General features: G+C 50.4%; 1 protein-coding gene across 11 annotated transcripts in view; it reads left to right on the top strand.

Moving 5' to 3' along the window:
- Nucleotides 1-18,023, top strand: part of CUX1 (cut like homeobox 1) — a 375,717-nt gene that overhangs the window by 63,837 nt on the left and 293,857 nt on the right. For all 11 annotated transcript variants that reach the window (XM_058569068.1, XM_058569067.1, XM_058569066.1 and 8 more), the window contains exon 2: nucleotides 13,550-13,660. In XM_058569068.1, coding sequence (XP_058425051.1) covers nucleotides 13,550-13,660 — 111 coding nt within the window. The remainder of the gene's footprint in view (nucleotides 1-13,549; nucleotides 13,661-18,023) is intronic.

Raw genomic sequence — 18,023 nt, 5'->3', positions numbered from 1 at the left:
GGTGGTGACCAAGGGGCTGGGTGGGAGGGGGGCAGTTTCCTGGAGCATTTGGGCTGTATAGCTGTCCCCCGGGAGTGAAGCCTTGGATTTCCTTTGGCCCTTGTGTCACATAGGTGAGCAAACTTGATCCAACCGTCTCTGAAACCTTCATATCCTTTCTTCTGAGTCTTTGGGATGCGGATGGAGTCTTCATGATCCCAGCGAACCTTTCGCATTCAGCTGTTCCCACTGCAGCCACGCAGGCTGAGTCTTTGCTCTTAGTGATTATGTGCAGTTTCTTAAGTATAATACAGGTGTGTAGAAATCCAGTGACACCCGTTAAGCCAACACTTAGGGATGGGGGGATAGCTAGGAGTGAAGCAGGAAGTCCTCTTTTGTCTCAGCTCTTGTTGAAAATCTTGATAGGGCTGGCCCCGTGGCTTAGCGGTTAAGTGCGCGTGCTCCGCTGCTGGCGGCCCGGGTTCGGATCCCGGGCGCGCACCGACGCACCGCTTCTCCGGCCATGCTGAGGCCGGGTCCCACATGCAGCAACTAGAAGGATGTGCAGCTGTGACATACAACTATCTACTGGGGCTTTGGGGGGAAAATAAATAAATAAATAAAATCTTTAAAAAAAAAAAGAAAATCTTGATAAAATAAATATATTGGTGTGTTTTCCAGAATTAGTAAGTAGAGTGTCCTGTTGTTTTTGTTTTTGATGATGGAAGATCTTGACTATCATTTTGGATCTATGGCAATATTTCCTTTATGTTTATGTTGGCTTGGCAGAATCAGATACTTGCTGGCATGGAACACAGTAGCTGCTGCTCGCGCGTCACTGCCCGTGGCCGCCTGCTTGTGATGGAGCGCCGTGGGCAGAGACACAGGTGAGAGTGTCACGGAGGCTGCTTGGCCAGCGCTGCCTCCTGATGCTCACTGGCAGCGTCCCGGCGTCCGGGCCTCTGGCCGGTATTGCCGAGAGGGTGATGAGGTGGGAGCGGTGTCCTTTTGTAGATCACACTCTACTGGGAGCTGCCTTTGCGCCCCAAACCAGATCAGAACCCTGTCCTCCCCGTTGCCCCTCAAGAAGTCACAAGAGGCGCAACACACAAAGAACCAAGAATATGGGGCGTAGAGAAATGTCATTCCTGGGCCGAATCAAAACACCGTTATTTCGCAGAGTTTGATAGAGAAAAATCTCCTTGATGTCTGTGTAATTAAGAAATGACATCTAGAGTTAGAGAAAAACAGGTGATGAGAAGCTAAACTTGGAGAAGTCACAGAGAGAGTGGGAATGCTTTGTAATTGGCATTAATTTCCTGCCTCAAGAACTTGCCCCCTTCTCCCCAACCCCTGCCCTGCCGCTGTGGGGGCACGAGGGGACCATGGAGTCGAGACCCGGGATGAGGAAGGGGCTGTCCACACCAGGTCAGCGCTTGGAGGATGTGGGGAGCTGCGCTGGCTGAGGGCGGTGAATGTGGATTAGCATCAGACGCCCGTTTTATTGTTAGCGGTGGTTTGCTGTAATTGTGCTTGTCAACTGTGTGTCCTCATCCTTTCGTGTGAGTTTAGGTAGCTGGCAATGGCTCTTGAGCTAGCTTTATAAAGTCTGCATTAAAGCGCCCCTCTAAATGTTTTTTAGAAAGCTCCCTGGACAGGATGAGCAGGATGGTGTGCAGCTGATAACTGGAGTCATCATTCTGGTGCCCAGAGTGGGCAGACCGGCAGCAGCACTTGCTGGGCAGCTCGTAGACAGTCCTTTGCCTCCCTGGGTGTCCCTCACACCATAGCTAGAGGGATATAAATGGCCCCTTTAAAATCACATTTCTGCTCTTGGCACCAGGAGCCCTCATGTAGCGTCACCTGTTGGTGCCCAGCACCCAGGTTTCCTGATGGCGGCCAGCAACACTGGTGCCAGGAAAGAGTGAAGGAATCACACACGGCATTCACATTCTCTGCCATATGAGTTTCATTCTGCCGGGCCATCTGGCTGGCTGCAGCTCTCAGCCAATGGCAGGATGTTGTAAACCTTGCTTGCTGAACATGGCACCAAAAATCTTGAAAATTAACTGCAAAAATAAAATCAAAGCTGGCTCAGAGGTGGCATCTCCTGGCTTGCCCTCAGCCGTTTGGATGAGCCTGCTCTGTGTTACTGGTCCTTGTCTCTACTGATTTGGATTTCCTGGGAGCCATTGGCGTCTTACCACTGTTACTTAAAAGATTCCAGGCAAACACATTCTGAGAGCTTTTCGGAGTTTTTATTTGCTAATTAAAATGTGAGAAGGGAGTGCAGCTACAGGTAGGGTTCTAGTGCAAGCCACAGCTGTGATTTAAAAAAAACCAAACCTGACAGTTTCAAAATGAAGTTATTAGCACCTCACCTGTAACTGTGATAGCTTTTGACTTTCATGATCTGGCTCTTAGGCACCCCCACCCCCATAGTAGACAAAACGGGAGCTGAGTGAGGAAACTGGAGGGTACTTCATCCTTGTGGAATAAGAACTACCATTTCTATGGAACTTTTTTGACTTACAAGAGTTTTTCTTATTCTTTATGTCATGCAGTTTCCAACAGCCCTGTGAGCCAGGGTAGGTAGTATATTTTGCAGATGAGAAAACCAAGACTCAGAGTATCTTGGTGACTTGTCCAAATTCCTGTAGCCAGGATGGAGCTAGGTCTTCCCGAAAGTCTCCTGCTTCTTGCTTCCTGCACTTCACTAATGCCATAAGAGACAGGGCTGTGTGCAAGTCACCTAATATTGGGTCACAAGTCTTCTACTACTTGCAAAATAGTTAAATAAAATATACTCTGATTCTGAAAATTGCTTTCAGCTGATTGCCCACCAAGCCCAATTACATATTCCTAATAACCCCGAAAGTGTATCTGTCCCAGCACATGCCCTGGGTGGTTGGTTTGATTCACAGCTGGTGTCTGTGCCGGCAGATGTTTGTGGCTGGGATAGCCCAGAGAGAGAGGGAGAGAGCGAGAGCACACGAGAGAGCCAGCGAGCACTGCAGGGCGGTGGATAGTTTTGCTTCTGAGCGTTTTCCCAGAGAAGTGGAAGGGAACCTTTGCCAGAGTGGCTGGTGCCCTAACAAATTGATTCCTGCCAAACAATAGAAATAAATATTTTCAACAGACAGAAATTTTGGCTCCTAGAGTATTCAAATTGAAGGCTTATTTCTGAAAGAAATAGTTTAGGAGGAAAACATTTACCAGCATAGATGAGATCAGAGTTATTCTTTTCGGCAGTGGCATAATTATTTTTGAGATTAAAACACGTTTTTTCCTGCCCCTGCCTCATTTTTAGCCCGTGGCCTTGCCTCCTGTTTCCTGGAGGAAATCGAGTACGTTAAGCTGGGGCACAGGAAAGAGGTGTCCTTGGGGTTCCTGCAAGGAGCCCCAGCTTCCTTGGAGGTGGTTCCCAGATCTGGATTCGAATCTCGGCTCTACCCCTTCGTGATGTGGTTTGGGCAAAGCCCGTCATGTAATCATCGTTTGTTCGGTCTATGAGGTGGGGCAGCAATGTCTGCTAAACAGTTAATAACGTCACCCTCAGAACGTGGAGAGTCATTCTAGACAGTGTTGTCCGATGGAACCTCCTGTGTCGATGGACTGGTCTTTGTCTGCGCCATAAGGGATAGTTGCCACTGGCCCTCGAAATGTGGCTACTGTAATGGAGGAACTGAATTTTTAATTTAATTTCAATTTATGTAGCCACGAGTGGCTAGTGGCTACCGTTTTGGATAGTGCAGTTCTTGTTCATCCCCCTCATTCAATTAATTGGTCTCTGCGTCCAGTTAATTGGTTGATAGGCCAGCCCATTAAAGATCTCTCAAGTCTCGCTCTTGCTCTGTGCTGAATGTAGGGGTTTAGGTGTGTCTGTTCTCCCTGACATCTATTTCCTGTATTGCAGCCAGAGCAGTGGGGCAGCTTCATCGAGCTGGGCAGGGGAATGAATGTTTGAACCACAGACGCCCCAGATGAACTTTCATGGACATTTTAAAATTGTATAACATGTTCCTATTTGGTTTTAAAATTCGTCTCATAATGTATATATACTAGGTATAAAAAGAATAAAAGCCATGGAATCAAGGGACCTCTTCCCTCGGCGTTTGTTAGCAAGAGCAAGTCACATACGTGCTCAGCCTGGTCTCCTCATCTGTGGCGTGGGATTAGCACAGCTCCCAGGTTCATCCCGAGGCCCACGGGATGGGGAGTGCCAACAGGTCAGACCTCGGCAGCCCCTCCCTGGCCCCAGTGTGGGTCCTGCAGGGGAAGATGGAGGCTGTGGCCTGGGGGAACGCAGTGGAAGCAGAAGACAAGGAACCCACCCAAGGGGCCCCTGCCTCATCCCGGGAATAAGACGGGGAGAAAGTGATAGAGAGTTCAGGTAAATGAGATACCAGACCGCAAGGACCAACCCCGATGGCCCAGTGGGGGTGCTTATGAGATGAGGAAGGTTCTTTTGGGCTCCTCGGCAAAGTCCAAGGAAGAGTGAAGCACTCCTGCCATTTGGATCCGTGAGTGTCTGAAAGGCTGAGGCTGGCAGGCAGAATTTGGTTTTGTTTTGCGATACAGCCAAAGAGAGCAATAAAGAATGCTACTTGTGAAATAGATATTTTTGTAGCTCAAAACTGGTCAGAGAACAGCAATTTCATATGGTTCGATTCGTATATAAGGCAGAATGCTCTTCATTGGGGTGAAAAGACGTCCTTTGCTCTCCCCGCAGCAGCCTTGGGCCGCGCGTGTGCCTGCCGTCAGCGACATGGTCTCCTGGTGCGCCTGTAGTTCATTATGCGTCACCGAGACACTGTCTCTCACGTCTCGCTGTTTAAATGAGAGTCTGGCAAGTGTTCTGTGTGGTGCGTGCTTGTTGGATACATCTGGCATTTTTGTCTTTGCATGGTGGGTTTTCGATAGGGTGCAAAACAACGAAAAACAGAATCTTGGTTCTCTATTGAAATTTCTCAATCCCGAGGAATTCACAAAAAGGCTTGTATGAAAACCTTGCACTCATAGCTTTTGTTAGGCCAGTTTACTTATTTTTATTCAATTTTATTTTCTGAATAGGTAACATTCACTTGATCCAAAATCAAAATTATATTTAAAAATATACACTGAAAAGCCTGCCCCCACCTCTTTCCCCTCCCGCACCATCCCCAGTGGGGTAGCCTTTAGAGAGAAAGGCCACAGGTAGTAAGTGCGTGCTGAGTAAATTGTTTCACTTGAATTTCCTAGATTGGGAATTAATATCAAGTCATCTCCCAGAATCAAGAAATAGTGAGTACATACTAGATGTCTAACACCGTTTTAAGAGTTAAAGGAGCATGAGAAAATAATCTTTATCCGAGGTGGGGTCAAGTTGAATAGCGAAAGAAATAGGGAAACTAACGTTATCAGTCATTGTACCGGGCATTTTATCTTATTTAACCCTCAGGGCAGCTCTACAAGGTATGTGTCAGTGTGCCCATTTTAGGTTAGAGCTGGCGGGGTCACAGAGCTAACAGGTGGTGGGAGTCCCTGTGCAAACTGGTCTCCCTCGACACTGCCCTGCAGACACCTCCCCCAATTCCTGGTCCCAGACTTCCTCTCTTCTTTCTCTGGGGCCCTAGGGAGAAGACCCACCCTCGTGGGAACCCACGCGTGTCAGTGCAGCCACGGTGCTCTGTGAGATCTGGCCGAGGTTGCCTTCTGTTCATTTGACTCTGATCTCCAAGATGGGAGACGATGGCTAACCACGCTGTGCAGATTTCAGCAAGGGTTGAGACACGCAGCGTTGCTGATCAAGCCCCAGATAACTGGAAACTGGAACTCTAGGCAGCCCCTTGCTTGGCCACACGCCCACTCTTTTGTTCCCTGAGTCAAAGAACCACAGGGTCTGCTTCACCCAGACAGCTCACTTCTTGTCCATCCAGTTCAGCCAGCGTTTACTGAACACCTGCTGGGTGCGGGGCTCTGCTGGGCCCCCAGTAACCGCACCTTCCCTCCCCATTACCCTCTCCTGGGATCTCAGTGGGGGGCGGGCACGGGACGCAGAGATGAAGCAGACTCGGCCCTTCTGACAGGCAGGGGAAGGACCTCGACAGTGAACCCCAAGTCTGCTTTGCTGCTCCTCGTTTCCCAAAGCACGGTGGGAATGGACCCTTCCGGTCCCTGTTTTCCTCGTCCCCACTCTCCTGGGGGAGCGGTGATGACAGTTATCCTAGGCTGCTAGGAGAGCTTGCCCGGGCTCCAGCAGGGAGGAGCCCCTCTTAGCTGTATGGTCCTAATTCTTATGAAAATGGTGCCAGTCTAGGGCTTGGCCCAGGATCCCGTGAGGCTGAGCGAGAGGAGGGTATGGGTCTCCTCCAGGCGCCCTTGCCCTCCCTCCCTGCTGGGCTTTCCTTGCCTTCAAGAAGCTGGCTCTGTCCGCCTGTCCCCTTCCTCCTGCTCAGCCCTCACAGTCTCCTGACCTGTTCCGGACTGTTCTCAGCCATCCACGGCCTCAGTGCTTGGCTGGCATTTTTCTTGCAGCCGTCTCTCTCTCTTTCCCACTAGAAGCCTTGCCGCCTGCAGAGTTCTTAAATTTGTCCTCCCCTCCTTGCGTCTGTCCCTCTGTCTGGAGTGCGTCCCTCCGGCCCCCAGGCTCCTCAAGGTGCTGTGATTTCATGGAGCTGTTTCTGATTTTATCCCAAGCAGAAGTAATCTCCTCTTTTGAACCTTTTTATGCTTTTTTCTGGACTTCTGTTGTAGCATTTAGTTTATTTTGTCCTTCCTTCCTTCCTCCCTCCCTCCCTCCCCTCCTTCCCTTCGTTTTTTTTTTAGCTTATTCTTTGATTTAGCAAATTCTGAGCACCTGCTTGTGATGTGGCTCCACACTGCGTGATGTGCTGGGGGTCCCATAGGGAGCAAAAGGCAGGCCCTGCCGGAGCTTACAACCTGCGGTGACTGCACACGCAAATCCGGAATTGCGAACTAGCATTGCTGCCGTGAGGCAGAGTTCAGGGAGTGGGGTGCACGCCTTACTGCCTCTTTGGGACGGGACGAAGGGGACCTGCGGGGTCGGGGAGGTGGTGTTTGAGTGGAGATCCGACAGTTTCATGGGAGAGAAAGAAAGGCTTCCAAACAGAGAGAAACAGCCTGTGCTGAGGCTCCGAGGGAAAGCAGGGGACCCAGCCCTCTGGGGACACTAGAGGAAGGCCAACATGCCAGTGCTGGGGCCTGGTGGGCCCTTGGTGGTCTTATCCCAGGCCCCTGGGAAGCCACTGAAGGCTTTTGAACAGGGACTGACAGGCTGATTCAGGCTGTGCCACGGCACGTCCCCTTTCCTGTAGGCTGTGTGTGTCCTGGTCATTGTTACAGCTGTGCGGTCGTCAGTGCCTGTGAGGGAATGCGGAGTGCCTTGACCTCGGATCACACTGAACTCCTGTAGCCCGCTGTAGGCTCCACACTCCAGCACCTCCGAAGGCTTCCGGCCTTCGGTCGGTCGGGCTCTTGTCCGTTCAGTTCACTTTTCCCTCGTTGCTTTCTGTTGAGATTCTCCGGGCTGCGTGCAGGGTGGGTGGGAGCTCAGGGTTTGGGGCGGGGCGGGCCGGGTCTCCCTCCCACCGTCCCATCGTAGCCACTCGTCTGCTGGCCCCAGGGTCCCTGTCGGACGTCCATCTAATTCTGTGGAAACCACGGCTTCCTGGGTGGGAATGCCCACGCCGGCGCATGTGGCTGACCTCACGTGACAGAATACCGTGGCCTAGTTCAGATTTTTGTATTTTGTGAGTAGGAAAGTGATGGGTAAGGATTAAGTGTCTGAAAAAAACCCTTGGGAAATCTGGGTCAGACTTGGGTCTCTAGTTAAATATATAAAGTGAGTGAAAGCATTACCGTTTACTGTGGGGATTTTGCAAGGTTCTGCTTTAAATGGAGACTGCTGCCAGTCCACACACTCAGGAACAGAGCAAAGCGTGCTTTGTGCCGGGCCGCGTAGGAGCACCTTTCTGAGAACGGGGCATCGTGGGTCCTGATCAGTCGTCCTTCAAAGCCTACGTCTCATTATATGGAAAAAATGAGATTTGAGAAGATAAATGTTTACTTTTTAGGAATAGTCATTACACTTACGTGCTCAAAATTCAGAAGCTGTGAAGGGTAGAAAGGGAAAGGACCTCCCGACCCCAGAGCCCCTCCTGGTTACTCTGCTCCCCGGGGTCAGGAGTGGCAGCAGAATCATGTGCCCGTGGAGCCTTCCAGAGAGATGTGTACGTATAAGCACATTATATGCATGCGTGTGTGTCTGTGCCCTTACAGTGGGTGTCTTGGTCACTGTTTGGGGACATGTTTGGGGATGTGGCATTTACATTTCTAATTGAACACAATTATTTCTGTGTTGGCCTCAGCCTGCCTCTCGGAGGCCCTTTTCACCACTTCATCCCAAGCCAGGCTGGCCTGTGCTCCCCGATGGCACTTTCCTGTCCTGTCGCCACCCCTACCCAGCCCCTCCCCCCCAGGGGACATCACCAGGCTTCTGGTTCCTCTGAGCCCCATTCTTGGTCTCTCACAGCATCTACCCCGCGTGCCGTGCGGGTACCAGTGAGCCTGGATGAGGAGGATAGGGAGGAGAGTGATGGGGACTGAGCCCATCCCACCCCAGCGAAGATGGGCGTCTTTCACAAGAATGTGGAGACCTTTCTTGCGGGCAGTATTTCTCCCTTTTCTAACTTCTGGCTGTTTCATTCCACTGGCCCATTCCCTTCTGTCTTGTCGCTCTCCCATGCCTGCCTAGTTTCCTCAGCTGGACTGTGGGCAGCTGGAAGTCAGGGTCAGCTTCCAATTCATCTGTGCATCCCTGGAGCCCCTGACTTAGTTGGGGGTACTGGTGGCAGAGTGAATTCAGGCCTGAGGTCAAGTGTGTGGCTCTGATAGTACAGAAAAATTCACCTTGATGGAGCATTTGCCGTGCCACGCACTTAACATGCGTTATCTTAATGATCTCCAGATGGGGCAGGTCATTTGACCAAAACCACACAGGTTACAGCAGGAATGGGGCCTGGATTCCAAGCCAGGGTTCTCTGAGGCCACTGTCTGCAGGGTCTTCAGATGTTCTGTGCAGGGGGCTGTGAGGGGGGTGGGGTGATGGAAGGAGGCTGGTAAGTGGGCTTGGGCCTTCACCCTTTTCTAGCCAGAGCAGCTTCCGTTTGTCCAAATGATTCTGCTGCTGGAAGCGAAACAGAAAACGCCCGAGGGCTTGGCCTCACGGAGACCTCGGCCAGCCTTTCGCTTTTTGCACGTGTTCTTTGATGTCACCCATGAAGCCATTGTAAATTCTTAGATGGGATTCACTGTTTGATTAGTTTAACAGATTAGCTCCGAAGAAACATGAGATGAACGAACTCTTTGGAGTAAAGTTAGCGATGATAAAAAGATGTTTCTTGACTTGCGTTTGGCCCAGCTGCGTTTTCTCCCTGTCCCACATGTGCTGGGGGAGAGGGGTCCCCTTCGTCTGCTGAGAGCACTGGCAGGCCTGGCCTGGGGGCGGAAGGAGAGAGGTTCACAGAGGTGGCCGTGGCACTGCAGGTGCCCCCCAGAGTGAAACAAACAACTGACATACACACTTGAAGGGGTAGCAATTCCAAACTGATCACTGACATCCTTAAAAGACTTGTTTTATTTGGGAAGATTTTTCTCCCACCATTTCTTTTAAATAGGCAGCTACGTGGTCCCTTTTTATTTTTTGTGTTTAATAAATCTTTAACACTTGGCTGAGGGGCTGGAGTTCAGGCGCGGAGTAACTTAAAATGTTAGGAGCTTTGCTCTTTGAGGATCTGTCAGGAGTGGAGAAAAAGCATCCCGGAAGTTATCCTCAGTGAGGAACCCAGGAGTGCAGCCAGCCACAGCTCTTCAGCAGGACACCAGGTTCACAGAAAGAGGTATGGCTCTTACACGGAGCCCTTGGTTCCAAAGCCAGAGGGTTTTCCCTGCATCTCTCGCCTCCTGCCGGCGGTCGCCCCATGATCACTTTGAAAGAAAACCCCACAGTTTCTGCAAGGAGCCTGTCCTCGCAAGACCATTTCTCAGTGCGGTCTCCAGCTCTCTCGGCCTGCTGGGAAGTGTGCGCGTGTTCAGGGCCCGTGGGTTTGCCGCCAGCACGCCAGCTTCCCATCCCCTCGGATCTGGGGCTGTCGCGTGTTTCCAGCAGGAGAACAGTTCTAAATAGTTCTCAGGGGACGCCCTCCTCTGCCCTTCCCCGGGAAAGTTCTGGCCTGGCCGAGCGGTGTTCTCTGTGTCCGGCCACCTCCTCCTCGTTCATGAGCCCTGAGACTGGCCACTGCACAATGTGTTGTGCAAGAACCAGCTGTTGTTTTGACAAAGGACACGCTTGCCTCACTTTTTGAATCACCAGAGTGAGTCAAGAGGTCATCCATCTCTTCCAGGACTCTGCCCCTGGGCAGGTGGACCTGCAGACCATGAACACTCATATATGGGACACATTATGGAAAATACATTTCTATAACTATATGTGTATTTTTTCACATGAGCAGGATTTTTACAATTATGTATCGCAGCGTTTCCAGTTAGATAATGCGTGCACATGGCAAAACCATCAACAGATGTACACTGAAGAGTACACCTCCTGCCTGGTGCCACTGCAGAGCCACGCAGTTACAACTGTCTGCTGTATCTTTCTAGAGACAATCAAAGCTTATGCGAGTGTATATATAGATGCTCTTTTAAACAATGGTAGCATTGTTTTGCACTTGGCTTTTTTGCTTAAATATAGCTTGAAAATCATTCCATTCATATAGTGCATGTAGGACTGTATACTTTTTTTCTTAACCATTGCAGAATAATCCTTGAGAGGGTATGCCAGTACGCTATTGCTAGACATTTAGGTTGGTTCCCTTTTTTTTTTTTTTTTCTCTTTGCAAGTTTTTAGTGCCTTTCAGATGTGGGGACTCTCTATGCTCCTTTTTACGTGTGACCAGTGACTTAGGGGCTGAGGGTTCTGTATTTTAGGACCCCACTGCCACCTCTTCTAACCACATTAAATTCCCTTGTTAATGTGTCATTGTATTTGACACTTTGAGGAAAGGCAGGCTGGGTAGATAATAAAACAGTATTTGGCTTATGTTTAATAGCGTCTCCTCCCTTTGCATTGTCCCCGCAGTCTTAGGAAGCCTTGGTGTCCTTCAAAGGGATTTGGTGGTGTCTTTTTTAAGGGACTCGGTCAAAGATTGTGAGCCTTCAATGTGACCCTCCCCAAACCAGGGTTGGGGGAGCTCGGTCTGTCCTGGCTGTGCCGATCTGGCTCCATGGTGGCGGGCGGTGGCACGGTATTAAATTTGGAGATCCCTGTTGGTTTCTCATGTGGACCTGCGTATGTCTGCACACGTGGAGAGGGGAGCCTTGCTGGCCCCTGGAGGGTCCCTGACTGACAGCAGCAAGTTGCCTCAGATGCGCTAGCCCTGCAGCCCTGTGATAGAGGTGGATTTGCTGCTTTCTGTCAAGTGACCTGTTCCAGGCGCAGTTCTCCCCATTCGGGCTCCTTGGCGCTGGGCTGGGGCGGACCTTCGAGTGAGAGGGACATGTGGGGAGCCGAGGGCAACAGGGGGTCCCACAGACTGTGTGCTCTTCGCCGTCTCCTGCAGCGTCCCCCCACTGTCCCTGAGCTCTTTCCCCTGGATGAGAAGGCAGGGGCCGGGACCTCACAGTCAGCCGTGTGCCCCCAGCATCCAGCGCCTGGCGGCAGAAGTCACCCGACGCCACTCATTGGGTGACACCCCTCCCGGGAAGTAGGGTCCTTGTTGACAGCAGTCAGTGCTCTTTGCTTTTCTCGAAGTTTTCTGCATCTGTGTGTGATTGGAACGAAACATCAACTTTACTTTTTTTTGTCATGTTTCAATATTGGCTTTTCCCCATCTTGAAGTCTCCTTTTATAACTTCTGCTGCTGCTGCTTAAATATAGATGTCTAAGTCCTCCTCCTTACCAGACTGTTGGTATTTTGAGAAGCCTCCCGCACGCTGCGACTGCTCTCTTCTCTCGCTCCCCGCGTCGCCACACTGCTACGGTTGCTCTTTTTTCCTCCTTCGCTTGCCTGGGGTGCGTTTCAAATGTGGTCTATCAAAACGTGCGGTGTTTCCCTCTTCTATGCAGTAGCTCTGACATCTGTTCTTGAATGCTAGCCCATGGTATTCTTTTGGGCTTGTTTGCCCAAGGTTTGCTGTCATGCCAGAAACACTAAAGGCGAGAGTGTGGAGTGGTGGTACTCCTTCCATCCCGTGTCTCTCCCCTCCCCCTCGTAAAACTCTGCGATTTCCATGCTGACGGCGCTGGCTGTTAGTTCCAGCACCGTCGTCTCGCCTGGCAGTGGCCCACCTGGACTGCTACAAATGCAGTGTTCACCAGGAGGCTTCCAGACTGCTTTGGTTATTTCCACTCGAAAGGAAAGCAGGTGGAACTTCATGAGGTGGGTGGAGGGTGGCTGGAGAAAGACTCACGTGCTTCCTGGATGTCTGTGGCTGGATCTTCATCTGTGATTGTCCTCGTCGTTCAGCCTTCGATAGGGTCCTTGCTCTGCTGGGCCTCGGGATGGTCCATACTGTTGAGAAGCCACCTGGAGCAGCCACCTCTCATCCTGAGCAGAATGTGCCAGTGTGTGTCTTCAGTGAGCGAAGCCACTCAGCAAGAAAACAGGCCTTTTCGTGGCTGCAGGAACGTGTCCTTGTGTTCCTGCTGTCAGCCTGGGACACCATTCTGGGCCCATCTGCTGCAGGCTTGTTTGAAACACATCCTCTGGCAGCTCCTCTTAGAATTTCCGAGGCCAGGGCACAGGTTCTCTGATGCTTTGAGGGTCGTTTTGTCATGTGCCACAGAGGTGTTCTCACAGGAGACCTACTCGCCTGGTGGTTCTCAGAGTTTTAGTGCCAGTACAATAGTTTGAGGAGAACTGCTGTTGCTAGGGCCCTCGTTTCTGAAGTTTATAAGATACTGGAAATCATTCTTTTTGGAATTTGCCTTTTAAAGGTCCCTCTTGAAAACAAGTAACAGGTTAACTTTAATGGTCCCAGACATGATGTCTGGCCTATAGTAAACCCACAGTAAGTATCGTTGCATGAAAGCAAATGAAGTATCATGACAGAAGATTGCAGGCCCCCACTGTTGAAGGACAGACAGACAGAATGAGCTGTTGAGAGGGCCCGAGTAAAGCAGGATGACTGGAGCGCAGAGACATGGCGAGAAGAGACACTTGTTCAGAACAGAAATGAGCGACTCCAGGGAGGGATGGCAACTGGGCACTGGCCTGACTCTGGTTTAACAAAGAAAAACATTTCTGCGTGTTCTGTTGTAGAAACAGTCAGTCATGAGGCGCGTGTCAGTACATAACACATCAAGCCGAGCAAGTTTGTTGTCTCGAACCAGCATAGGGGGCTGGACGGGAACCCCATGATTGCCGCCGGCCGCAGCCCCTCCTCTGCTGATGAGTTGATAACCCTGGATCCACGGGGGCTCTGACCAGTTTTCTGGTCAGGGGCAAATATGGTCTCCCCTGGTACAAAGTGCAGTTACAATCTTGTCTTTCCTTTTTGTTTCTCCCAACAGAGGGAACTCGATGCCACCGCAACAGTATTGGCGAACCGGCAAGATGAAAGTGAGCAGTCTAGGAAGCGGCTCATCGAGCAGAGCCGAGAGTTCAAAAAGAACACTCCAGAGGTGAGGCGGCGTGGCTGTCAAGGTCTTTCTGAAGGGGTCTTCCTGTTCTAGTTTATTCAGAAGACATGTTGTAAGCATTTCATGTCTATCAGACCAGCAGTCTGCTGCCTTCTTTTGACTGTCCTCAGCCCTGTGCGAGCAGACGCGGCCTCTACGCAGGCTGGGCAGCACGGGCCTTGATAGGTTGTCTATCGCATGCAAGCAGGAGCTGACGTCCGCATGCAGGTACCAAACAAGCTGGGTATGTGAGAGCGTCAGCCAGGTGTGTGGTCAGCTCAGACCTTCAAGCTCACCTTCGCCTCTGGTCCCTGTGCTCCATGCCACATCTGTTAGCATGGCACCTCAACTTAAAGGACATAGCTGGGCGGAGGGGCCTCAGAGGGTGCCCTTCCCTGGTGCCGGGGCAGGCGGGGGTGTCTGAGAGCTGCACAAATCTGAGGATACAGTGTGCCAATACTTCTTGTAGAACAGACATTTAGTCTGGTAGGCCTTTTAAACGCCTCTGTGTTTCCTAAAATACGCTTTAAAGGGCACTGGAAATGTGCTCTTCATGCGCTCCTATCTTTTTCTTGTAAGAACGTGTTCAGAGGACAGTGTTTAGAGTGGCTGGGGCAACACTTTCCTGGTCTGTTTTCTAGGTCCCTTGTCCTCTCAGTCCCTAGCAAAGGCTTCATAAGAAATAAAAAGCAAGGCGAGTTTTACAGACGGTTGAGCAGACATAGGAACTGCTTTGTGGGGAGCTACTGCCAGGTAGGCCCACGATGGTTCTCCTGCACCAGCCTCGTGCAGCTTCCACTCAGGCGTCAGTAGATTGCAGCATTGGCCCCGGCTCCCAGGCCTCCAGATTCTTCCATGGAGGACGAAGGAACAAGCCTGGAAGAAAAGCTGCTTTCTGGGAGGATGCCTCTAACTTTTATAATATTCCTGAAAAATGACGTGTAAATTGAATTTTTAGAAGTGGACTCATTTTAAGTGCTCCAGAGGAGCTTGCTATTTAAGGGAGTGCTGTCACAAATAATTGTGGAAAACAAATAATTAACCCTCTCTAGATTCAGGATAAATATTTTGGGAGAAAAGATGATAGTCCAGTGGAAAGAAAGAGGGCTCTGGGGGCAGACCCACCTAAGAGTTTTAAATTTTAGACCCACTACTTCCCTCTCCACCCCACCCTGCCCTTAAACATAGGTCTGCCAAGTTCTGTCAGGTCAGAAATGCAGATCAGTGTAGTTCATGCCTGGGAGTTCGCCAGCCTCCATGCAGCCGTGGAGGGAACTGCTGTGCTCCACGTTCCGTCTTGTCGTGAAAAGAAAGCAGCCCAGCGACAGGCCTTCCTCACGCTACTTGCTTTCCTCCTCTCGGTCCCCAGGCCAACCCCGTCATGGCTTTCTCTCGATCCACTCTCAGCACTGTTCCAGGAACTAGCTGTCATCTGCTGTCCTCTCTTCTTACTGCCCTCCTCTTGGTGACCATGTGTCCAAGGGTATCCACAGAAAATCTAATAAGAAGGGCAAGGTCATCCTAATGAGGCGACAGAAACAGTAAGTAAATATAACCTGTCGTGCAGTAAGTGCAGTGAAGAGGACAGAGCAGAGACCTGGATTCCTGGATGTCCCTCTGGCGTCCAAGACTCCTGTCAGCCGCTAAGGCAGGTGCCGACCGAGGAAGGGCATGTTCCCCTCCAGCCCCCTCAGGTCCAGTGCTCGGTTAACGAATGTTGATGGGACTGAACTAGGCCCAGTCCTTCCATTGACATCTAAACAGGCTTTGTGCTGCGGGAACTGGGGACCAGCTCACACGGCTTGTGTTGAATCCACGCCAGTTTCTTGAAGAAACTCAGCCTTCAACTTTGCATTTTATCTCCTAATCCCAATAAATAGAAGAGACTTGGAGAGGAAGCAGCCTGGTTGGTAAATGCCATTTGGGGCATTTCTTTTCAGGGCACATTTTTAGACATTGTCTTCCATGGAGAAGGGGACCCAGAACCCCAGCTGGAAGGGACGGAAGGTTGCCGTCCTGCTCGCCCCTGGCCTCCGCCCACCCGTTGAGGCTGGTGCCACTCAGACTTCTTCCACTGCAGTAAGGAGCATCTTCTGCAGCACGAATCTCCAGGAAGTGTGGAAGGGTTGAGCTGCTTGCAGGCTTCTTCCCTGCTCCTCCCCTTGCATTTTCCTGGCCCAGGTTCATCCTTGAAATCTGTGTGGGGTCCCTGTGGGAACCCCGAGGCAAGACCTGGTAGAGAAGACAGGTCCACTTACTCCGCCAACCAGAATCTTCTGTAAATTTTGAAGCCACTTAAGGCCAAAGTGGAGGTGGGGGCTGGTAGCTGCAGCCAAGGTCCTCTGGGGTACACGGAGGAGGTACGTGGGGGGATCCTGATGGCACATGTCAGGGGCTCTGGCCAATGCAGGGCCTGGGATCCAGAGGGGATATTTTGTCACTTTGTTTGGGGTTTCAGTCCAGGGGAGCCCAACATCTCCCTGACATCAGTCACTTCTGACTTTACCACTGGACAGGTTATTAAACAGCCAGGGACAGATTAGCACTTAGGGTCGAGGGAACACTTCTAAAATTTGGACGTGTAGAAATGAAGATTGTTGAGAACTTTGTTCTCAGGGGTAAAAAAAGAGATTGGCTAATTGGCCGGAAAGGCATCTTCCTCATGTGGGCACAGCAGGATCCTCACGCCCTACACGGTCGGCTGAGTGAGGACCCAGGCGCTCCTTCCAGGGCAGCCAGTGAGGCAGAGCCGGGGCCAGTGGTGTTCGTGCTGGGGTCGCACCAAATTCGTGGATTCCTGGTGGAGACACTGAAGTCCCTGTTTGTTCTGGGAAAGAAGGAAATGTCCTCCCAGTGTGTGGTGCGTGTCTAGTGAGTCTAATGTGCAGAATTAGGCACCAGGGAGAAGTCAGAGGTGGGTGAGGGTGTCCCTGATAGGGAGTATGTGTTTTCCTAGGGGCCCTGCCCAGGGACAACCGGAAAAGCTTGAGTCCAGGGGGACCAGTGGCCTCTGACGGGAGGCCTCGGCAGGGGCCGGTGCAGGCGGCTAGCCCAGCTGCAACAGGCAGGGTCATTCACATGGGACAGGCCATGGAGCACAGAGAGGCAGGCTTCAAGGTGGGCAGAGCCTTGAATTCTTTGTTTAGAATGAATTTTTTTAAGTTTCTGTTTTATGTAATTAGATTAATACATTCATAATCGGTTGATATTATTCCTTATGTCTTTTCAACCCAAAAAATTGGAGTTAATTTGAAGGAGATGGCAATTACTCCACAAATAAAGTTTTATGCTTTGCTTTGATTCAAAAAAAGAGTCCCTTTTGAAGAAAAACAGTTTTTAATTTTAATTTTGTAACTAAACATCGATTCCCTATTGAATTAATAATCGATAGTTGAACATCAAAGCCTCTGGGGTATTTCTAGGTTCTGTCACTTTCCATGTGCATTGCCTCAGGTGACTGACTGGCTGCTGTCACTGGGCAAATTACTTAACCTCCCAAAGTCTCAGTTTTGTCGCCTATAAAAAGTGTAATGACAGGGCCCAGCACACAGGGTTGCCGTACATGTTTGTATGTGATGTGTAGTGTGTGTGTATGTGGTGTGTAGTGTGTGTGTATGTGGTGTGTAGTGTGTGTGTGAAGGGCTCCACACAAGCCTGGCTCCTGGAGTCCAATACTCATTTGTTACTGGTATTAACTTGGAACACACACTATAGAACGCTTTGATACAGTTGATTTCTACTTCTCAAAGCGCAGGGAACTTGGAAAAAATAAAACACAAATACAGGTACTTTCAGCTTAAAGTGTTCCAAAAGTTGGTTTATAGTAACAGTTAATCATTTTACAACTATTTTTTGAACACCCTCCATGTGCCAGACAGTATAGCCCTGGGGTTAAAATCCTATCCCTATTCTTAAAATGTTTCTTATCTGGGGCTGGCCCTGAGGCCTAGTGGTTAAGTTTGGCGCTCTCCACTTTGGCGGCCCGGGTTCGCAGGTTCAGATCCTGGGCGTGGACCTATATCACTTGTCAGCCATGCTGTGGAGGTGACCCACATATAAAATAGAGGAAGATTGGCACAGAGGTAAGTTCAGGGCTAATCTTCCTCAAGCAAAAAAAGGGAAGATTGGCAATAGATGCTAGCTCAGGGAAAATCTTCCTCAGCAAAAAAATAAAAAGTTTCTTGTCTTTCTTACCAAGCAAGTAGAATATCCTGAGATGGTGTATTAAGTGCTAGGATGGTATAGCTGGTGTCTTCTGAGTGCAGACTTACCCCCAGAAACACTCTCATGTCAGTGGTGGTAAAGTTCTAAGCCATGTATGACTCAGTGACCCTTCTAGGTAAACAGGTCTGCTCTGTGAGTCTTG

The sequence above is a fragment of the Diceros bicornis genome, chromosome 26, assembly GCF_020826845.1.
Source record: "Diceros bicornis minor isolate mBicDic1 chromosome 26, mDicBic1.mat.cur, whole genome shotgun sequence".
Lineage (NCBI taxonomy): Eukaryota > Metazoa > Chordata > Mammalia > Perissodactyla > Rhinocerotidae > Diceros > Diceros bicornis.
Note: the sequence above shows the minus strand (reverse complement) of the source record. Positions and strands in the feature narration are given on the sequence as shown.